The following is a 17,228-nucleotide window of genomic DNA, read 5'->3' on the forward strand; positions in this document are numbered from 1 at the left end:
GTGCGGGCGGTGTTTCTACTACCACCTACTGGTTAGAAAATGCAAGTACATCGTGGGGCATGTATTTTTTTTTTTCCCCCATTGGCTGAAGTACCGGCTCCTAGAAAAGCGAGCACCGGATTGGTGGGTTCCGCTGTGGGGGATTGTCGCCTTGCGGATGGTGGAACCTGACAGGCAGGCGGCGGTGTTATTATTTGTGAATGAACATTTTGGTATTGATTTACAGCCTTATTTTAAAGTAATTTTGTTTATACAGTATTAGAATTTATTTTGTACTAAATTACATTTTGTGGAACTATTTAACGTCTGGATTTTGTACAGTAATTTATACACATCGGCAAGTAGCACGCAAGCGTTGACGATTTCAGGCCTAGTTCTAACCACCGCTCGTCGATTTTAACAATAGCCGCGCTATAGTCCCTCATCTTGAACTATTTTGACAGACATTTTATACTTGTACTGACAAAGAAAATAACCGAATGGGGTCCGTTAACTGAAAGCATTCCTGAGTTTATAGACTATATTGTATGCCGGACTTCAGTATTTTATCTGCTTAGTAGCATCACTCAAATTTAGGGGAAACAAAAGGAAGATGTCCAACGGCGCAGCAGGAAGTGGGGGTCTGACTTGGGTGGTAAGTTACTATTTTGTTATGTTGCATTACTGGACATGTTTGCTTTATCGCTTCAGCTAGCGTTGATCATTTTGCCGGGATGCATGAGAGAAATTCCCCAGTTTCAAGAGCTGGATATTTGTAAAATGGCCAGTGATAACTAGCCAGCAGCTAATACATTCCTTTAAACTATCATGCGCCTATTCAAGATGGGCCATGATTTGGGATATTCATTTAGCTACGATTGCCCGGCACATACTATCACAGATTGGTCCACCAACGTCAGATACATTGTTTTCTTTTTTCATGTCATTCGGCAACATTGCTTTTCAGTGAGTGAGTCTCTTGGCCAATGGCAATGCCCCAAGAAGTTCTTTGTTGCAATACACGTCAAGTGTGATTGATTGATACTCAGTTTGTATATGTTACATGCACGCCGTTTAAATTTAGAATCTTGAATGTGTCTCAAATACCGTTATTAGTAGGTAGCCTAATCTAAAAAAAAAAAATTATGCGACATATTCCTTAAATGTTTTTGCACGACATTTGGTCAGCTAACGTTAGCTTTAGCAGCGACCAGCCCGCAGCACAATTTGGGACCTGTGTAAAGCTAGCCATAAGGATTAGCCACAATAGTGGAATTTGCGGTTTTCCTTCTAAATAAAAGTCCCCCATTTGAAAGTGATTCAAACGGATATAAATAGTGGAATCGTGACATATTTGGACTAGATAATGCTAAACAAAAGACAATTAGTTAATTTGACAAATCTGTTGAAATCATACTGTGGATGTATTAGACCTTATAATTGCATCGGGGGCATACTTGTATGTGATATTTGAAGGGCAGCGGTGCATTTTGAACCCACAACCTCTGTTGTTCTATTAGTTCTTCAGAACCGCACCGGTCCGTTTAATTGAACATTGAATTATGTTTTTTGGGCCTGATTGCAGCCCTGTTTTCTATTTAAAAAATGTTTGAAAATAAAATGGAGACCATTTTTTAAAATAAATGTCACATCAAAAATGAGCATAACAACATATTGGGCCATATTATCAGGCTGGTGTGTTATTTAGCAATAAGTAATTATCACCTGTTGCCCAACTGATGCAGTATAGTTGCTATAAATAAATAGATGGGGTTGCCCATCTGTATTTGTGCTAATCATTAGCTAGATTTGTATTTTTTAAATTTAACCAGGCAAGTCAGGCAAATTCTTAATTACAATGACGGCCTAGGAACAATGGGTTAACTGCCTTGTTCAGGGGCAGAACAACAGATTTTTACCTTGTCAGCTCGGAATTCAATCTAGCAACCTTTTGGTTACTGGCCCAATGCTCTAACCACTAGGCTACCTGCTGATCAGTGCTTCCCAAACTTTTTCAGTCTTGGCCCCTTCATAATGGGGGAAGTAAGGAGGATAGGTTGCTGCTGGTCATAGTCTGAGACAGGCATGCTGCCTCTGACTGGGGAGAGAAACAGGCTAGCTTGAGCCTACTGCCTGAGGTTCAGAGAAACAGCCCTTCTGTAATTATGTGGTTTACTGGAACCCAGTTTCAAAGTTTATAATACTTCCAAAGTTGACTTTGAACTCACAAAATTGAGCACAATTTAACAGTGACCAATAATTACTTGTTTTTCACGCCGTCACTTCGCAATAGAAACCTTCTCCATTTAAAAAAATTTTCTAATTAATTATTATTTATGCTTATGAATTTACCATGTTAAATATGATTGTACAAGTTAGCTCAGAGAATTAAGTGTTTTAAGAGAGTGGAGAGAAAGAGGCGTTATTGGGCAACTTTTTTCTCTTCACAAACGAATCGCCTCTGAGGACCGGACAAAAGAAAGCATAATTGGTGGCGGGGGGATCCAATCATAAAATGAAGAATAGAGTAGTACTGTGTAGTTTAAAGCCACAGAAGGCCAGTAGCTAAGGTGGGAAAATAATTTCCAATTCATCAAGATCATCATGGTACACTACCGGTCAAAGGTTTTTTAGTGTTTCTTTATTTTTACTATTTTACTGCATTGTAGAATAATAGTGAAGACATCAAAACTATTAAAAAAACACATGGAATCATGTCGTAACCAAATAAGTGTTAAACAAATTAAAATATATTTGAGATTCTTCAAATAATCACCCTTTGCCTTGATGACAGCTTTGCACACTCTTGGATTCTCTCAACCAGCTTCAACTGGAATGCCTTTCCAGCAGTCTTGAAGGGGTTCCCACATATGCTGAGCACTTGTTGGCTGCTTTTCTTTCGCTCTGCACTCTGACTCATCCCAAACCATCTTAATTTGGGTTGAGGTTGGGGGATTGTGGAGTCCAGGTCATCTGATGAAGCACTCCATCACTCTCCTTCTTGGTCAAATAGCCCTTACACAGCCTGGAGGTGTGATGGGTCATTGTCCTGTTGAAAAACAAATTATAGTCCCACTAAGCCCAAACCAGATGGGATGGCGTATCGCTGCAGAATGCTGTGGTAGCATGCTGGTTAAGTGTGCCTTGAGTTCTAAATAAATCACAGTGTCACCAGCAAAACACCCCCACACCATAACACCAAATCATTGAATCACAGCCTACTTTGCCAAACGGGGGATGATTTAACAAAAGCGCATTTGCGAAAAAAGCACAATTGTTGCGCGAATGTACCTAACCATAAACATCAATGCCTTTCTTAAAATCTGCATATTTAGTTACAAGAAATTCATGTCTGCAAGGCAATATTAACTAGGGAAATTGTGTCACTCTTGCATGCATGCAGAGTCAGGGTATATGCAATAGTTTGGGCTGCCTGGCTCGTTGTGAACTAAGTTTCCAGAGTATTACATAATTATGATTGAAGGTTGTGCAATGTAACAGCAATATTTAGACTTAAGGTTGCCGCCCGTTTGATGAAATACAGAACGGTTCCGTATTTCACTCAAAGAATAAACGTTTAGTTTTCAAAATGATAGTTTCCAGATTTGACCATATTAATGACCAACGGCTTGTATTTCTGTGTTTATTATATTATAATTAAGTCTATGATTTGATAGAGCAGTCTGACTGAGCGGTGGTAGGCTCGTAAGCATTCATTCCAACTTTACTGCATTTGCCAGCAGCTCTTAGCAATGCTTGCTTCACAGCGCTGTTTAGGACTTCAAGCCTATCAACTCCTGAGATTAGGCTGGCAATACTAAAGTGCCTATTAGAACATCCAATAGTCAAAGGTATATGAAATACAAATGGTATAGAGAGATAGTCTACGCATCATACTTCCTATAATAACTACAACCTAAAACCTCTTAACTGGGAGTATTGAAGAACTGGGAATATTGAACCACCAGCTTTCATATGTTCTCATGTTCTGAGCAAGGAACTTAAACGTTAGCTTTTTTACATGGCACATATTGCACTTTTACTTTCTTCTCCAAAACTGTTTTTGCATTATTTAAACCAAATTGAGCATGTTTCATTATTTTAGAATAAATACATTTTATTTATGTATTATATTAAAGTTAAAATAATTGTTAATTCAGTATGGTTGTAAATGTCATTATTACATTTTATATTTATATATATATATATATATCTCAGCCGATTTAATCAGTATTGGCTTTTTTTGGTCCCCCAATAATCGGTGTTAAAATCATAATCGGTCGACCTCTAGTTGAGATGTTTCTGTTACTTGAACTCTGAAGCATTTATTTGGGCTGCAATTTCTGAGGCTGGTAACTCTAATGAACTTCTGCAGCAGAGGTAACTCTGGGTCTTCCATTCCTGTGGCGGTCCTCATGAGAGACAGTTAACTGTAATGAACTTATCCTCTGCAGCAGAGGTAACTCTGGGTCTTCCATTCCTGTGGCGGTCCTCATGAGAGACAGTTAACTGTAATGAACTTATCCTCTGCAGCAGAGGTAACTCTGGGTCTTCCATTCCTGTGGCGGTCCTCATGAGAGACAGTTAACTGTAATGAACTTATCCTCTGCAGCAGAGGTAACTCTGGGTCTTCCATTCCTGTGGCGGTCCTCATGAGAGACAGTTTCATCAAAACGATTGTCTGCACTTGAAGAAATGTTCTGCATTGACTGACCTTCATGTCTTAAAGTAATGATGGACTGTCATTTCTCTTTGCTTATTTCAGCTGTTCTTGCCATAATACGGACTTGGTTTTTAACCGATTGGGGCTATCTTCTGTATACCCCCCTACCTTGTCACAATACAACTGATTAGCTCAAATGCATTAAGAAGGAAGGAAATTGCAAAAATTAGCTTTTTAAGAAGGCACACATGTTAATTGAAATGCATTCCAGGTGACTACCTCATGAAACTGGTTGAGAGAATGCCAAGAGTGTGCAAAGCTTTCAAAGGCAAAGGGTGGCTATTTGAAGAATCTCAAATATAAAACATATTTTGATTTGCTTAATAACACTTATGGTTACTACATGAGTCCATGTGTTTTTTCATAGTTTTGATGTCTTCACTATTATTCTACAATGTAGAAATTAAAGAAAAGCCCTTGAATGAGTAGGTGCTCTCAAACTTTTGACCGGTAATGTATGTATTTTTTCTTTTTTTGGGTGGGGTTGGGGGGGTCAAAATTGACCCGTTTCTGATATTGGGGGGGGGGGGGGGGGGTCGTCATGTTAATAATGGAACTTATACAGCGCTTTTCAAGCATCCAAAGTCACTCTCTACAATTCTTGAAATGTAAAAGTGAAGAACTAAAAAACAAGATTCAAAACAAAAACAAAACCTAAGACTAAACAAAAACATGAATTAAGAGAGGGGTTGTTGGTTCAAAGAAGGGAAAGAGTGTGATGTATGGGGAGAGTAGGGTTGGGATTTGGGATACGAACCCGGTTTAGGGTAAGAGGTGGGATTGGAGATAGGATACGAACCTGGTTAAGGTTTTGGGTTAGGTGCTGCTCAGTATGGAGAAGAGAGGATTGTCTCTGTAGTGTATTTCTTTGCGTGGGGGTGACAGGTGCTTAAGGGTAGGCTTTGTCAAAGAGGTGGGACTTTGGGAGGGATTGAAAGATAGTGATGGACTCTGAGTCACGGATGACTGGAGGAAGGGAGTTCCAGAGCTTAGAAGGAACCCTGGAGAAGGCCCTGTCGCCAAAGCTCTGGAGATGATGTGGGCTGCTGTGGTGGAATGGAGTGTGCGTGTGGGATGGTAGGGTAGAAGAAGGTCTGTGAGGTAAGGTGGTTGACGGCAAGATAATGAAGGGCTTGGTAGGTCAGAAGGAGGATCTTGTAGTCAAGATGATCAACCCCGCAAGTTACGCACCTGGCTAAGACTAATATTTGTGTAAACTCTACACAGTTGTGTTCTGCGTGTGTCACTGAGTAGGCTGATATGTACTTCCTGTTCACCCACAACTGCGTGGCAGCACACCATCATTAAGGTTGCTGACGACGCTGGTTTGCCTGCTCAACGACGACAATTAGACAACCTATAGGGAGGAGGTCGGAGACCTGGCAGTGTGGTGCCAGGACAACAACCTCCCTCAACGTCAGCAAGAAGAAGGAGCTGATCGTGGACTACAGAAAACAGAGGGCCAAGCATTCCCATCAACGGGGCTGTAATGGAGATGGTTGAGAGCATCTAGTTCCTCTGTGCCCACATCACTAAGGACCTTTCATGGGTCAAACACACCAACGAATCAAATTTTATTGGTCACCGACACGTGTTTAGCAGATGTTATTGCGGGTGTAGCGAAATGCTTGTGTTTCTAGCTCCGACAGTACCTTAATATCTAACAAGCTATATCTAACAATTTCACAACATATACCAAATACACACAAATCTAAGTAAAGGTATGTAATTAAGAATATATAAATATATGGATGAGCAATGTCAGAGCGGCATAGACTAAGATACAGTAAAATAGTATAGAAAACAGTGTAGACATTTTGACATGAGTAATGCAAGATATGTAAACATTATTAAAGTGACTAGTGTTCCATTTATTAAATTGGCCAGTGATTTCAAGTCTGTATATAGGCAGCAGCCTCTATGTGCTAGTGATGGCTATTTAACAGTCTGATGGCCTTGAGATAGAAGCTGTTTTTCAGCCTCCCGGTCCCAGCGTTGATGCTGCTATATTGACCTCGCCTTCTGGTTGATAGCGGAGTGAACAGGCAGTGGCTTGGGTGGTTGTTGTCCTTGATGTTCTTTTTGGCCTTCCTGTGACATCGGGTGCTGTAGGTGTCCTAGAGGGCAGGTAGCCCCCTCAGGACACTGAAAAGATTTGACATGGGCCCTCAGATCCTCAGAAAGTTATACAGCTGCACCACTGAGAGCATCTTGACCGGCTGCATCACCACTTGGTATGGAAACTGTTTGGCATCCAACTGCAAGGCGCTTACAGAGGGTACTGCGGTGTCAGAGGAAGGCCCTAAAAATTTGACTCCAGGCACCCAAGTCACAGTCTGTTCTCTCTTCTGCCGCACGGCAAGCAGCACCGGAGCTGAAAAGGTACCCGATCAGCTTCTACCCCAAAGTCCTAAGACTGCTGAACAGTTAATCAAATGGCTACCGGGACTTTCTGCATTTCACCCCTACCTACATGTAGATAGTACTTTAATCAATCACCTAACCAAACATCCACGTACATATTACTTCCATCAATCACCCCAATTATCTCGTACCCCAAAAATAATTTTATCGTTTATATTCTGTGTATAAACAGTGCCTTGCAAAAGTATTCATCCCCCTTGGCATTTTTCCTATTTTGTTGCATTACAACCTGTAATTGAAATATATTTTTATTTCATGTAATGGACATACAGAAAATATTCCATATTGGTGAAGTGAAATGAAAAAAATAACTTGTTTCAAAAAAAAAAAAAAAAACGGAAAAGTGGTGGGTGCATATGTATTCACCCCCTTTGCTATGAAGTCCCTGAATAAGATCTGGTGCAACCAATTACCTCCAGAAGTCCCATAATTAGTTAAATAAAGTCCACCTTTGTGCAATCTGTCACATGATCTCAGCACATATACACCTGTTCTGAAAGGCCCCAGAGTCTGCAACACCACTAAGCAACGGGCACCACAAAGCAAGCGGCACCATGAAGACCAAGGCAGTCTCCAAAACAGGTCAGGGACAAAGTTGTGGAGAAGTACAGATCAGGGTTGGGTTATATTTTTTTTATCAGAAACTTTGAACATCCCACGGAGCACTGTGAAATCCATTATTAAAAAATGGAAAGAATATGGCACCACAACAAACCTGCCATGAGAGGGCCCCTCACGAAAACTCATGGACCTGGCAAGGAGGGCATTAATCAGAGAGGCAACAAAGAGACCAAAAATAACCCTGAAGGAGCTGCAAAGCTCCACAGTGGAGATTGGAGTATATGTCCATAGAACCACTTTAAGCTGTACACTCCACAGAGCTGGGCTTTACAGAAGAGTGGCCAGAATTAAGCCATTGCTTAATGAAAAAAATAAGCAAACACGTTTTTTGTCCGCCAAAAGGCATGTGGGAGGGAGACTCCTCAAACATATGAAAGAAGGTACTCTGGTCAGATGAGATTAAAATTGAGCTTTTTGGCCATCAAAGAAAACACTATGTCTGGCACAAACCCAACACCGCATCACCCTGAGAACACCATCCCCACAGTGAAGCATGGTGGTGGCAGCATCCTCGGCAGGGACTGGGAAACTGTTAAGAATTGAAGGAATGATGGATGGCGCTAACCGCCATCCACCAAGAAATTCTTGAAGGAAACCTGTTTCTGTCTTCCAGAGATTTGGGACTGGGACAGAGGTTCACCTTCCAGCAGGACAATGACCCGAAGCATACTGCTAAAGCAACACTTGAGTGGTTTAAGGGGAAACATTTAAATGTCTTGGAATGGCCTAGTCAAAGCCCAGACCTCTATCCAATTGAGAATCTGTGATATGAGTTAAAGATTGCTGTACATCAGCAGATCCCATCCAACTTGAAGTATCTGGAGCAGTTATGCCTTGAATAATGGGAAAAAAATCATAATGGCTAGATGTGCCAAGCGGGGTGAATAGTTAAGCACGCTCAAGTTTCCATTTTTTTTGTCTTATTTCTTTGTTTCACAATAAAAAATATTTTACATCTTCAAAGTGGTAGGCATGTTGTGTAAATCAAATGATACAAACCTCCAAAAAAGGTTGTAAGGCAACGAAATAGGAAAAATGCCAAAGGGGTGAACACTTTCGGCAAGCCACTGTAGCCACGTCATTGATATTTTATTGTAACTATTTTATTTGTATCTATTTGCAAATGTTCCTGCTTTTTATCTGCATTGTTGGGAAAGGGCTCGTAAGTAAATATTTCACGCTATAGTCCACATTTGTTTTATTTGGCGCATGTGACAAATAAAATGTGACTTTGATTTGTGCAGTTTGTATAAGTATGCCCCCCAATGCAATTCTCAATTCTAATTTATCCAATGAGTTTTTACTTTTGTTGTGTCAAATTAACAAATTATTATAATTTGTTGAATTTATAACAATATTCCGACCTTGTTTAGCATTATCTAGTGCAAATATGGCATGAATCCACTTTGTATCCGTTTGAATCACTTTCAATGGGGGACTTTTATTTTGATGGCGAAGTGCAAATTCCACTATTGTGGCGAATCCTTATTGTGGCTAGCTTCACACAGGTCAATTTGGGTGCCACTGGCAGCAGATAGACAATGGAGCAGCTGGCTGTCTGATAGAAGATGCTATAATGAGGTCATGCAGAATTCTTTCAGTGTGTTTGAGCAACCAAGATTAGGTTCTTAGCAGACCTAATATACAGTGCCTTGCGAAAGTATTCGGCCCCCTTGAACTTTGCGACCTTTTGCCACATTTCAGGCTTCAAACATAAAGATATAAAACTGTATTTTTTTGTGAAGAATCAACAACAAGTGGGACACAATCATGAAGTGGAACAACATTTATTGGATATTTCAAACTTTTTTAACAAATCAAAAACTGAAAAATTGGGCGTGCAAAATTATTCAGCCCCTTTACTTTCAGTGCAGCAAACTCTCTCCAGAAGTTCAGTGAGGATCTCTGAATGATCCAATGTTGACCTAAATGACTAATGATGATAAATGCAATCCACCTGTGTGTAATCAAGTCTCCGTATAAATGCACCTGCACTGTGATAGTCTCAGAGGTCCGTTAAAAGCGCAGAGAGCATCATGAAGAACAAGGAACACACCAGGCAGGTCCGAGATACTGTTGTGAAGAAGTTTAAAGCCGGATTTGGATACAAAAAGATTTCCCAAGCTTTAAACATCCCAAGGAGCACTGTGCAAGCGATAATATTGAAATGGATGGAGTATCAGACCACTGCAAATCTACCAACACCTGGCCGTCCCTCTAAACTTTCAGCTCATACAAGGAGAAGACTGATCAGAGATGCAGCCAAGAGGCCCATGATCACTCTGGATGAACTGCAGAGATCTACAGCTGAGGTGGGAGACTCTGTCCATAGGACAACAATCAGTCGTATATTGCACAAATCTGGCCTTTATGGAAGAGTTGCAAGAAGAAAGCCATTTCTTAAAGATATCCACAAAAAGTGTCGGTTAAAGTTTGCCACAAGCCACCTGGGAGACACACCAAACATGTGGAAGAAGGTGCTCTGGTCAGATGAAACCAAAATTGAACTTTTTGGCAACAATGCAAAACGTTATGTTTGGCGTAAAAGCAACACCCTGAACACACCATCCCCACTGTCGAACATGGTGGTGGCAGCATCATGGTTTGGGCCTGCTTTTCTTCAGCAGGGACAGGGAAGATGGTTAAAATTAATGGGACGATGGATGGAGCCAAATACAGGACCATTCTGGAAGAAAACCTGATGGAGTCTGCAAAAGACCTGAGACTGGGACGGAGATTTGTCTTCCAACAAGACAATGATCCAAAACATAAAGCAAAATCTACAATGGAATGGTTCAAAAATAAACATATCCAGGTGTTAGAATGGCCAAGTCAAAGTCCAGACCTGAATACAATCGAGAATCTGTGGAAAGAACTGAAAACTGCTGTTCACAAATGCTCTCCATCCAACCTCACTGAGCTCGAGCTGTTTTGCAAGGAGGAATAGGAAAAAATGTCAGTCTCTCGATGTGCAAAACTGATAGAGACATACCCCAAGCGACTTACAGCTGTAATCGCAGCAAAAGGTGGCGCTACAAAGTATTAACTTAAGGGGGCTGAATAATTTTGCACGCCCAATTTTTCAGTTTTTGATTTGTTAAAGTTTGAAATATCCAATAAATGTCGTTCCACTTCATGATTGTGTCCCACTTGTTGTTGATTCTTCACAAAAAAAATACAGTTTTATATCTTTATGTTTGAAGCCTGAAATGTGGCAAAAGGTCGCAAAGTTCAAGGGGGCCGAATACTTTCGCAAGGCACTGTATAATACTCTCAAGATTCATTTTTTTTGTACATATCTTGTCAAAGCAAATATCCCAGAATGGTGGACTGTCGTGAGCTAAATGGCTGCTTTGGCTTGATAATCTGATTATGACTTGCTGTGAGAGTTTGGGAAACCATAGACCATATGGAGTGAACTGTCTTGGGTCCCCTGTTTGTTACTAATAGGCTGATGAGAATTGTGAGGGTCTGTTGCTCAGATACCTCCCCATAGAGAAATGTAAACAGATCTCAAGGGCCACAAGTGACAGGGACTGCGTTTTACTCAACCACTGTGTTTGTTATTGCACAGTAGATTATTTGCTCATTGCATGCTCAACGGCTCTCGATCAATTATATACATTCATTACCACAACAATACCGTTTAGATTTCCCTATGCTTGAAACATTTACATTTTTATTTGATAAAGTTTTCTCCTCAGGCTCAGTCACTTTTTGGCCTCTCCTTGGGTGCAATCCTAAGTATTTAACAATGAGATCCACTGCCTTAACCAATGGTGTCTACTGTGGGTGTGTGCCGGGCAATTAGCCTAACCAAGGAAACCTTCCAAGTTCCAACCAACCCACTAATCAACCAACCAACCAAAGCATAAAGGAGCAATGACGGAAACATTTGAGGCTACACTGGACTAGTAGGATTTAGACCAGGGGTGTCAAACTCATTCCATGGAGGGCTGAGTGTCTGCCGGTTTTTGTTTCAGTTAATACCTAGACAACCAGGTGTGGGGAGTTCTTACTAATTAGTGACCTTAATTCATCAATCAAGTACAGGGGAGGAGTGTGAACCTGCAGACCCTCGGCCCTCCGTGGAATGAGTTTGGATGGTATGTCTAAATCCCGTGTCAAACAATCAAATTCAAACAAATGGCTACTGCTGTGCCTTAGTTCTGATAATCAGCTGCCAGTGCCTGCAGACACAGAGTTCAATCATTTATTTCTAGTGTAATTTTTAACAAAGTTGTGCACATGTGTCTAATACCAGACCCTCTTTGATAAGAAGAATGCTGCCAAAAAGAGGGAGGAGGAGGCAGCAGCAGCGGCGGCGGCGAACGGCAGGGGCGATGGGGGCAAGCCCGAGGGAGGAGGTGGAGGAGCCAAGAAGAAGGGAGGAGAGAAGTTGTCAGTGGAGAGGGTGTACCAGAAGAAGACCCAGCTGGAGCACATCCTACTGAGGCCCGACACCTACATCGGCTCTGTGGAACCGGTCACCCAGGTGGGTTCGGTTTCTTCATGACTTTGGACGTCTAGCTTGTGTTCAGGAGGGTGCAAAAGAAAACAAAATTGTGAGAAGAAAAAAATGTCACTCCTGTTTTGTGCCAAATGAACTTTACTCATATTCTACACCAGTGGATCCCAAACGGAGGGGTTCGGCTTTAAACTTACTCTTGAAAGTTGTAACAGGTGAATGCACAAGGTGTCATTTTGAAATTGGGTAGTGAATCATCAGCTCCTCTTGTCATGTTAGTCATTGCAGACCTTAGAGCTATTTATAACTGGTCAGAAATGTCCAGATACACTAGCCCATGTCAGCTAACGGTTTTTTATTAGGTTTCTTTGCCCATAGATATTGTTGTAATTTTCTTGTCACTCAAATATCACATGAATATACACTAGACATGGCAAAGTTTATAGAATTGAAACAACATTTTATTAAAAACTGCTAAATGTTCTTTGGACCCCATGACAAAATGTGTAGAATTGCAGGAAATAAGCTTCAAACCTGCAAAATTCTCTCTACCAATGAGGGGTGTGAACAGTTTGTGTCATGAACAGTGCTTGTGTCCTTAGAAATAAGACATTCCACATGCTGGAAGGGGGGCCCGAGTGAAACAGTTTGGGAAGCCCTGTTCTACACAACGTTAGCCACAACAACATCCAGTTCTATAGATGGATCTAACAGAGAAATCTGGTGTTGCTCTTTGTTGTTGTTGCGTAGTCAAGTATTATGAATGGTTGATCAATAGACGTATCTATTTCAACCCTTTCAGCAAATGTGGGTTTTCGATGAAGACCTTGGAATGAATCTACGAGAAATCACCTACGTCCCTGGATTATACAAAATCTTTGATGAAATTCTTGGTAAGTCTATTTATCAGGGTATTTTAAAGCAGAACATACACAGGTAACAAGGTGGTCATTATGAGCTAGCCATAGCACTCAGTTAATTGTGATTAGGCTGTTATTAATCAGTTATTATCCCTTTATATCAGGCCCAGTTATTACTGTAATGGCCTCTGGTGGATTTTGCCTCAAGATCGGCAGGTAGGGGCCTCCCGAGTGGCGCAGCGTTCTAAGGCACTGTATCGCAGTGCTAGAGGCGTTACTACAGACCCTGGTTCATTCCCAGGCTGTGCCACAACCAGACGTGGCCGGGAGTCCCATAGGACTCGTCGTCCAGGTTGGGAGTGTTTGGCCGGTAAAGCTACTCCTTGTGGTGGGCTTGGTACCTGCAGGCTGACCCCGGTCACCAGTTGAACGGTGTTTCCTCTGACACATTAGTGCGGCTGGCTTCCAGGTTAAGCTGGCAGGTGTTAAGGGGCGCGGAGGACGAATGACTCCACCTTCGCCTCTCCTGAGCCCGTGTTGCAGCGATGAGAGAAGATCGGAATTAGGAAGAAAAAGAGGGTAAAAAAGCAGCAGGTAGCCTAATAATTAGCCAGAAGGTTGCTGGAATCCCCGAGCAGACTAGGTGAATCCCCGAGCAGACTAGGTGAATCCCCGAGCAGACTAGGTGAGAAATCTAGTTGCTACTGTAAGTCTTTGGATAAGAGCGGCTGCTAATTGACTAAAATGTAAATGTAAGCGATCATAAAAATCTAAATAGTTTGACGTAGATTCTATTTTAGGTATACTTTTCTATGCCAGTCGACCAGTCTAAATTTGACATTTTATTAATTTAGCAGACACTTTTATCCAGACAGACTTACATACAGTCAATCTATTGTTGTAGGTATGATGATATTATTTTTGTACACCAGTGACTGGAGATGAAAACCAGATTTTTAGCTTGGCTTAATATCTGGTCCAACAATACCTCTGAAACATCTATTAGATGTAACCAGTTGTGTAGAGGAGCTAGCTTGTCCTTGTGTGTTCTGTGTCCCCCCCCCCTCGCTCCTACTCCTCATGTAGTAATTTGTCTGGAATGGAGAGCTGTCTGAGGAAATCTTTTATTGGTTGTCAGTCGCACACTGATTAAGGCAAGCGGCAGTAGAATCCAGCACTAGTCTCGCTTATGTGTTTGACTGACTGGCACATTAACATGGTGTACAACCAATTATTGTACCGGAAAATGTTAGGCGTATGCATTGATTTAAAAGATGAATACCCCTGTCCTGTAACAGTACGTTTATACTAGGTAGTACCTTGAGCGATCAAACTACTGGAACTCGGTCAAATGCAATGGAAGGAGACACGAGAAGTCATCAAGTTTTTTTGCTCCGCACACTGTGCTCATTTAGCTGTTTTATACTGGTGATAAGGTAAAGACAGCCGCCTGTCCTCGCTGCCCAAATATTCACTAGCTCCTACCACATCTCCTGTAATTACTGACTAGACACAACTCATACAGGGTCAGCCACACAATGTCACATTACAACCAAAGCAAAGGCTTTCTAATGCAAACCGTATAACACACAGGCGACTTGATTGAGGCTATTTGACTTTTCAATATGTTTTCAGTATGAGAGACTTGCTGTGTTGAAAGGATGTGGTTTTGGATTTTATAGGCCAGGCAACATTTAGGCTATTGATTCTCAAGTGTGTCTAAAGCTCTTGATGAAAATGCCAGTACCAAGTATCTTTTCGATTAGTTTCTATCAACACAATTGAATCCCTGCAGCCTACTACTTCTCATTTCAACATGTTTTTCTCTACTCCACAGTCAACGCGGCCGACAACAAACAGCGGGATAAGAGCATGTCGACCATAAAGATCTCCATTGATCCGTAAGTACACATGACCAGTAAGCAGTTGTCAATCATTAGTCAAGTCCAAAAACCGTACTGTGCACGTGGTTTAGGTAGGCACAGCAGCTTCTATCTGATGCAGGTGTCATGAATCCGTCATTATCATAAGTTCTGTTTAACAGTTCTGTTTTGTGTCGGCTAAGCCCTCAGCTCGTGCGTAGGAGTCAAATCATTTGAGCATAGCAGCGCCGCCTCAAAATAAAATGCGCAGTGCATGCTGCCTAGGTGGGTGCAGCCGCTTCTTTTCATCGGAAAACAATGGCTCACCCATTGCCATTTTTGCTGTTAGAATGTGAAAGCCCTTTCAAGCATCACTTTGAGGTAGTTGAGTGAGTGGCTGTTTAGAAGATTTAAACAAGATGTATAAATGTAACATGGTGCTTTCACTCTTTAATGCCATCAGATTGTCATGCTGCCTGGGTCTCTCTAAACTTCTTGCCGTTAAATGATTGATCTTTTAGCGGCGTTAGGTGGAAATGGTTCTGGTTGACCAATAAAACCCAATAGTTAAACTCACTAAGTAGCCCTATGAACAGACACTACCTTCAGAAAGTATTCATACCCCTTGACTTATTCCACTTTTTTAAAACTTTACAGCGTGAATTCAAAGTAGATTTAATGCATGTTGTTTTTCTCACCCATCTACACACAATACCCAATAATGACAAAGTGACATTTTGTAATTTTTTTTGTGCAAATTTATTAAAAATAGAATGCAGAAATATCTTATTTACAGTATTCACACTCCTGAGTCTTTACAGCTGTGAGTGTTTCTTTTACTCCTGTACTAATTTAGGCTTGCTGTAATAAAGGGGTTGAATACTTAATAGCTCAATACATTTCAGCTTTTCATTTTTCATTAATTTGTAAGATTTCAAAAAACATTATTCCACTTTGACATAATGGGGTATTGTGTGTAGGCCAGTAACAAAAACATCTACATTTTAATCCATTTTAAATTCAGGCTGAAATGCAACAATATTGGAAAAAGTCAAGGTGTGTGATTACTTTCTGAAGGCACTGTATCAAAGCATGAGGATTTTTCTGTGGGAGGATGTCTTTGACAATGCAGAGCATCCAATTTGTTGAAGTGATCGGACCACTGTGATGCCTGTGGGGTATGTTTGTGTTAAAGTCTGCATTGTGCATGGATCAGCTGAGTATTTAGCTGTAGGTTGATCCGTGGCACAGTTCTTGATGGCCTTGGTAGTTAGCTAGCAGCAAGGGGTTTTAGGGGATGGGCTTAGGGAGAACAGAGTGAAGACGTGGAGGAGAGAAGCTCCAGAGGAGAAAGAGATGAGAGGGGAGCGGTGGAGAGGAGAGGTAAGAGAGAAGAGGAGATGGAAGGAGGGTGTGAGGGAGATAACAGGACCATGGAGAGACAGGGAGGTACTGTAGAGGCTGATAGATCTCTGGGTAGAGAGAGAGACAGGGAGGTACTGTAGAGGCTGATAGATCTCTGGGTAGAGAGAGAGACAGGGATGTACTGTAGAGGCTGATAGATCTCTGGGTAGAGAGAGAGACAGGGAGGTACTGTAGAGGCTGATAGATCTCTGGGTAGAGAGAGAGACAGGGAGGTACTGTAGAGGCTGATAGATCTCTGGGTAGAGAGAGAGACAGGGAGGTACTGTAGAGGCTGATAGATCTCTGGGTAGAGAGAGAGACAGGGAGGTACTGTAGAGGCTGATAGATCTCTGGGTAGAGAGAGAGACAGGGAGGTACTGTAGAGGCTGATAGATCTCTGGGTAGGTCTTAATGAACAGTCGGTTCTGGAATTCAGGGAGCTCATTTAACATGCTGTTCACCTACGGCACGGCAACCACAGCCGAACGCTCGTATTCCTCTGGGGTTTCTGTCTTCACACACAGGGAGAGAAAGAGCAGACCGCTTAGCCCCAGTGTCCTTAAGCAGAGCTCCCGGTCTTCTCCCTGTGAGGCCTGTCTGCACGTCTCTCTCCCTATAAGGCCCTGTCATATCTCTCCTCTTATGCACTCAGGACATGCGTTGGGAGTCCAGAACCCCCTAACGATTATCAGGTCGCTAATGGCCTGGTACTCAGGGCTCGATTGTCCCTCTAACCAGTCAATGCAAATGCTATCGAAAATCACATCAAACACATCATCAAAACAGTATGTGCGTTTAAAACTCACCTCACTGTGATCCATTTGAAGAAAGGAGTTCAACAATGGGTTGAAACTGAGTGGATACCTGCTCATTGTGGATGTTGTTTC

At 41.7% G+C, this 17,228-nt stretch overlaps 1 protein-coding gene across 6 annotated transcripts in view; it reads left to right on the forward strand.

The window, feature by feature from the left end:
- Positions 1–86: 86 nt before the first annotated feature.
- Positions 87–17,228, forward strand: part of LOC110488151 (DNA topoisomerase II beta) — a 47,102-nt gene continuing 29,960 nt past the window's right edge. For 2 of the 6 annotated variants that reach the window (XM_021560221.3, XM_021560222.3), the window contains exons 1-4: positions 87–634; positions 12,012–12,242; positions 13,018–13,108; positions 14,913–14,976. In XM_021560221.3, the coding sequence (XP_021415896.2) occupies positions 593–634; positions 12,012–12,242; positions 13,018–13,108; positions 14,913–14,976 (428 nt within the window). In that variant the 5' untranslated portion in view covers positions 87–592. The remainder of the gene's footprint in view (positions 635–12,011; positions 12,243–13,017; positions 13,109–14,912; positions 14,977–17,228) is intronic. The other 4 variants (XM_021560223.3, XM_090227873.1, XM_090227874.1 and 1 more) reach the window with 3 other exon arrangements.

This window comes from Oncorhynchus mykiss, chromosome 30 (genome assembly GCF_057628025.1).
Source record: "Oncorhynchus mykiss isolate SJ-2025 chromosome 30, ASM5762802v1, whole genome shotgun sequence".
In the NCBI taxonomy this organism is placed as follows: Eukaryota; Metazoa; Chordata; class Actinopteri; order Salmoniformes; family Salmonidae; genus Oncorhynchus; species Oncorhynchus mykiss.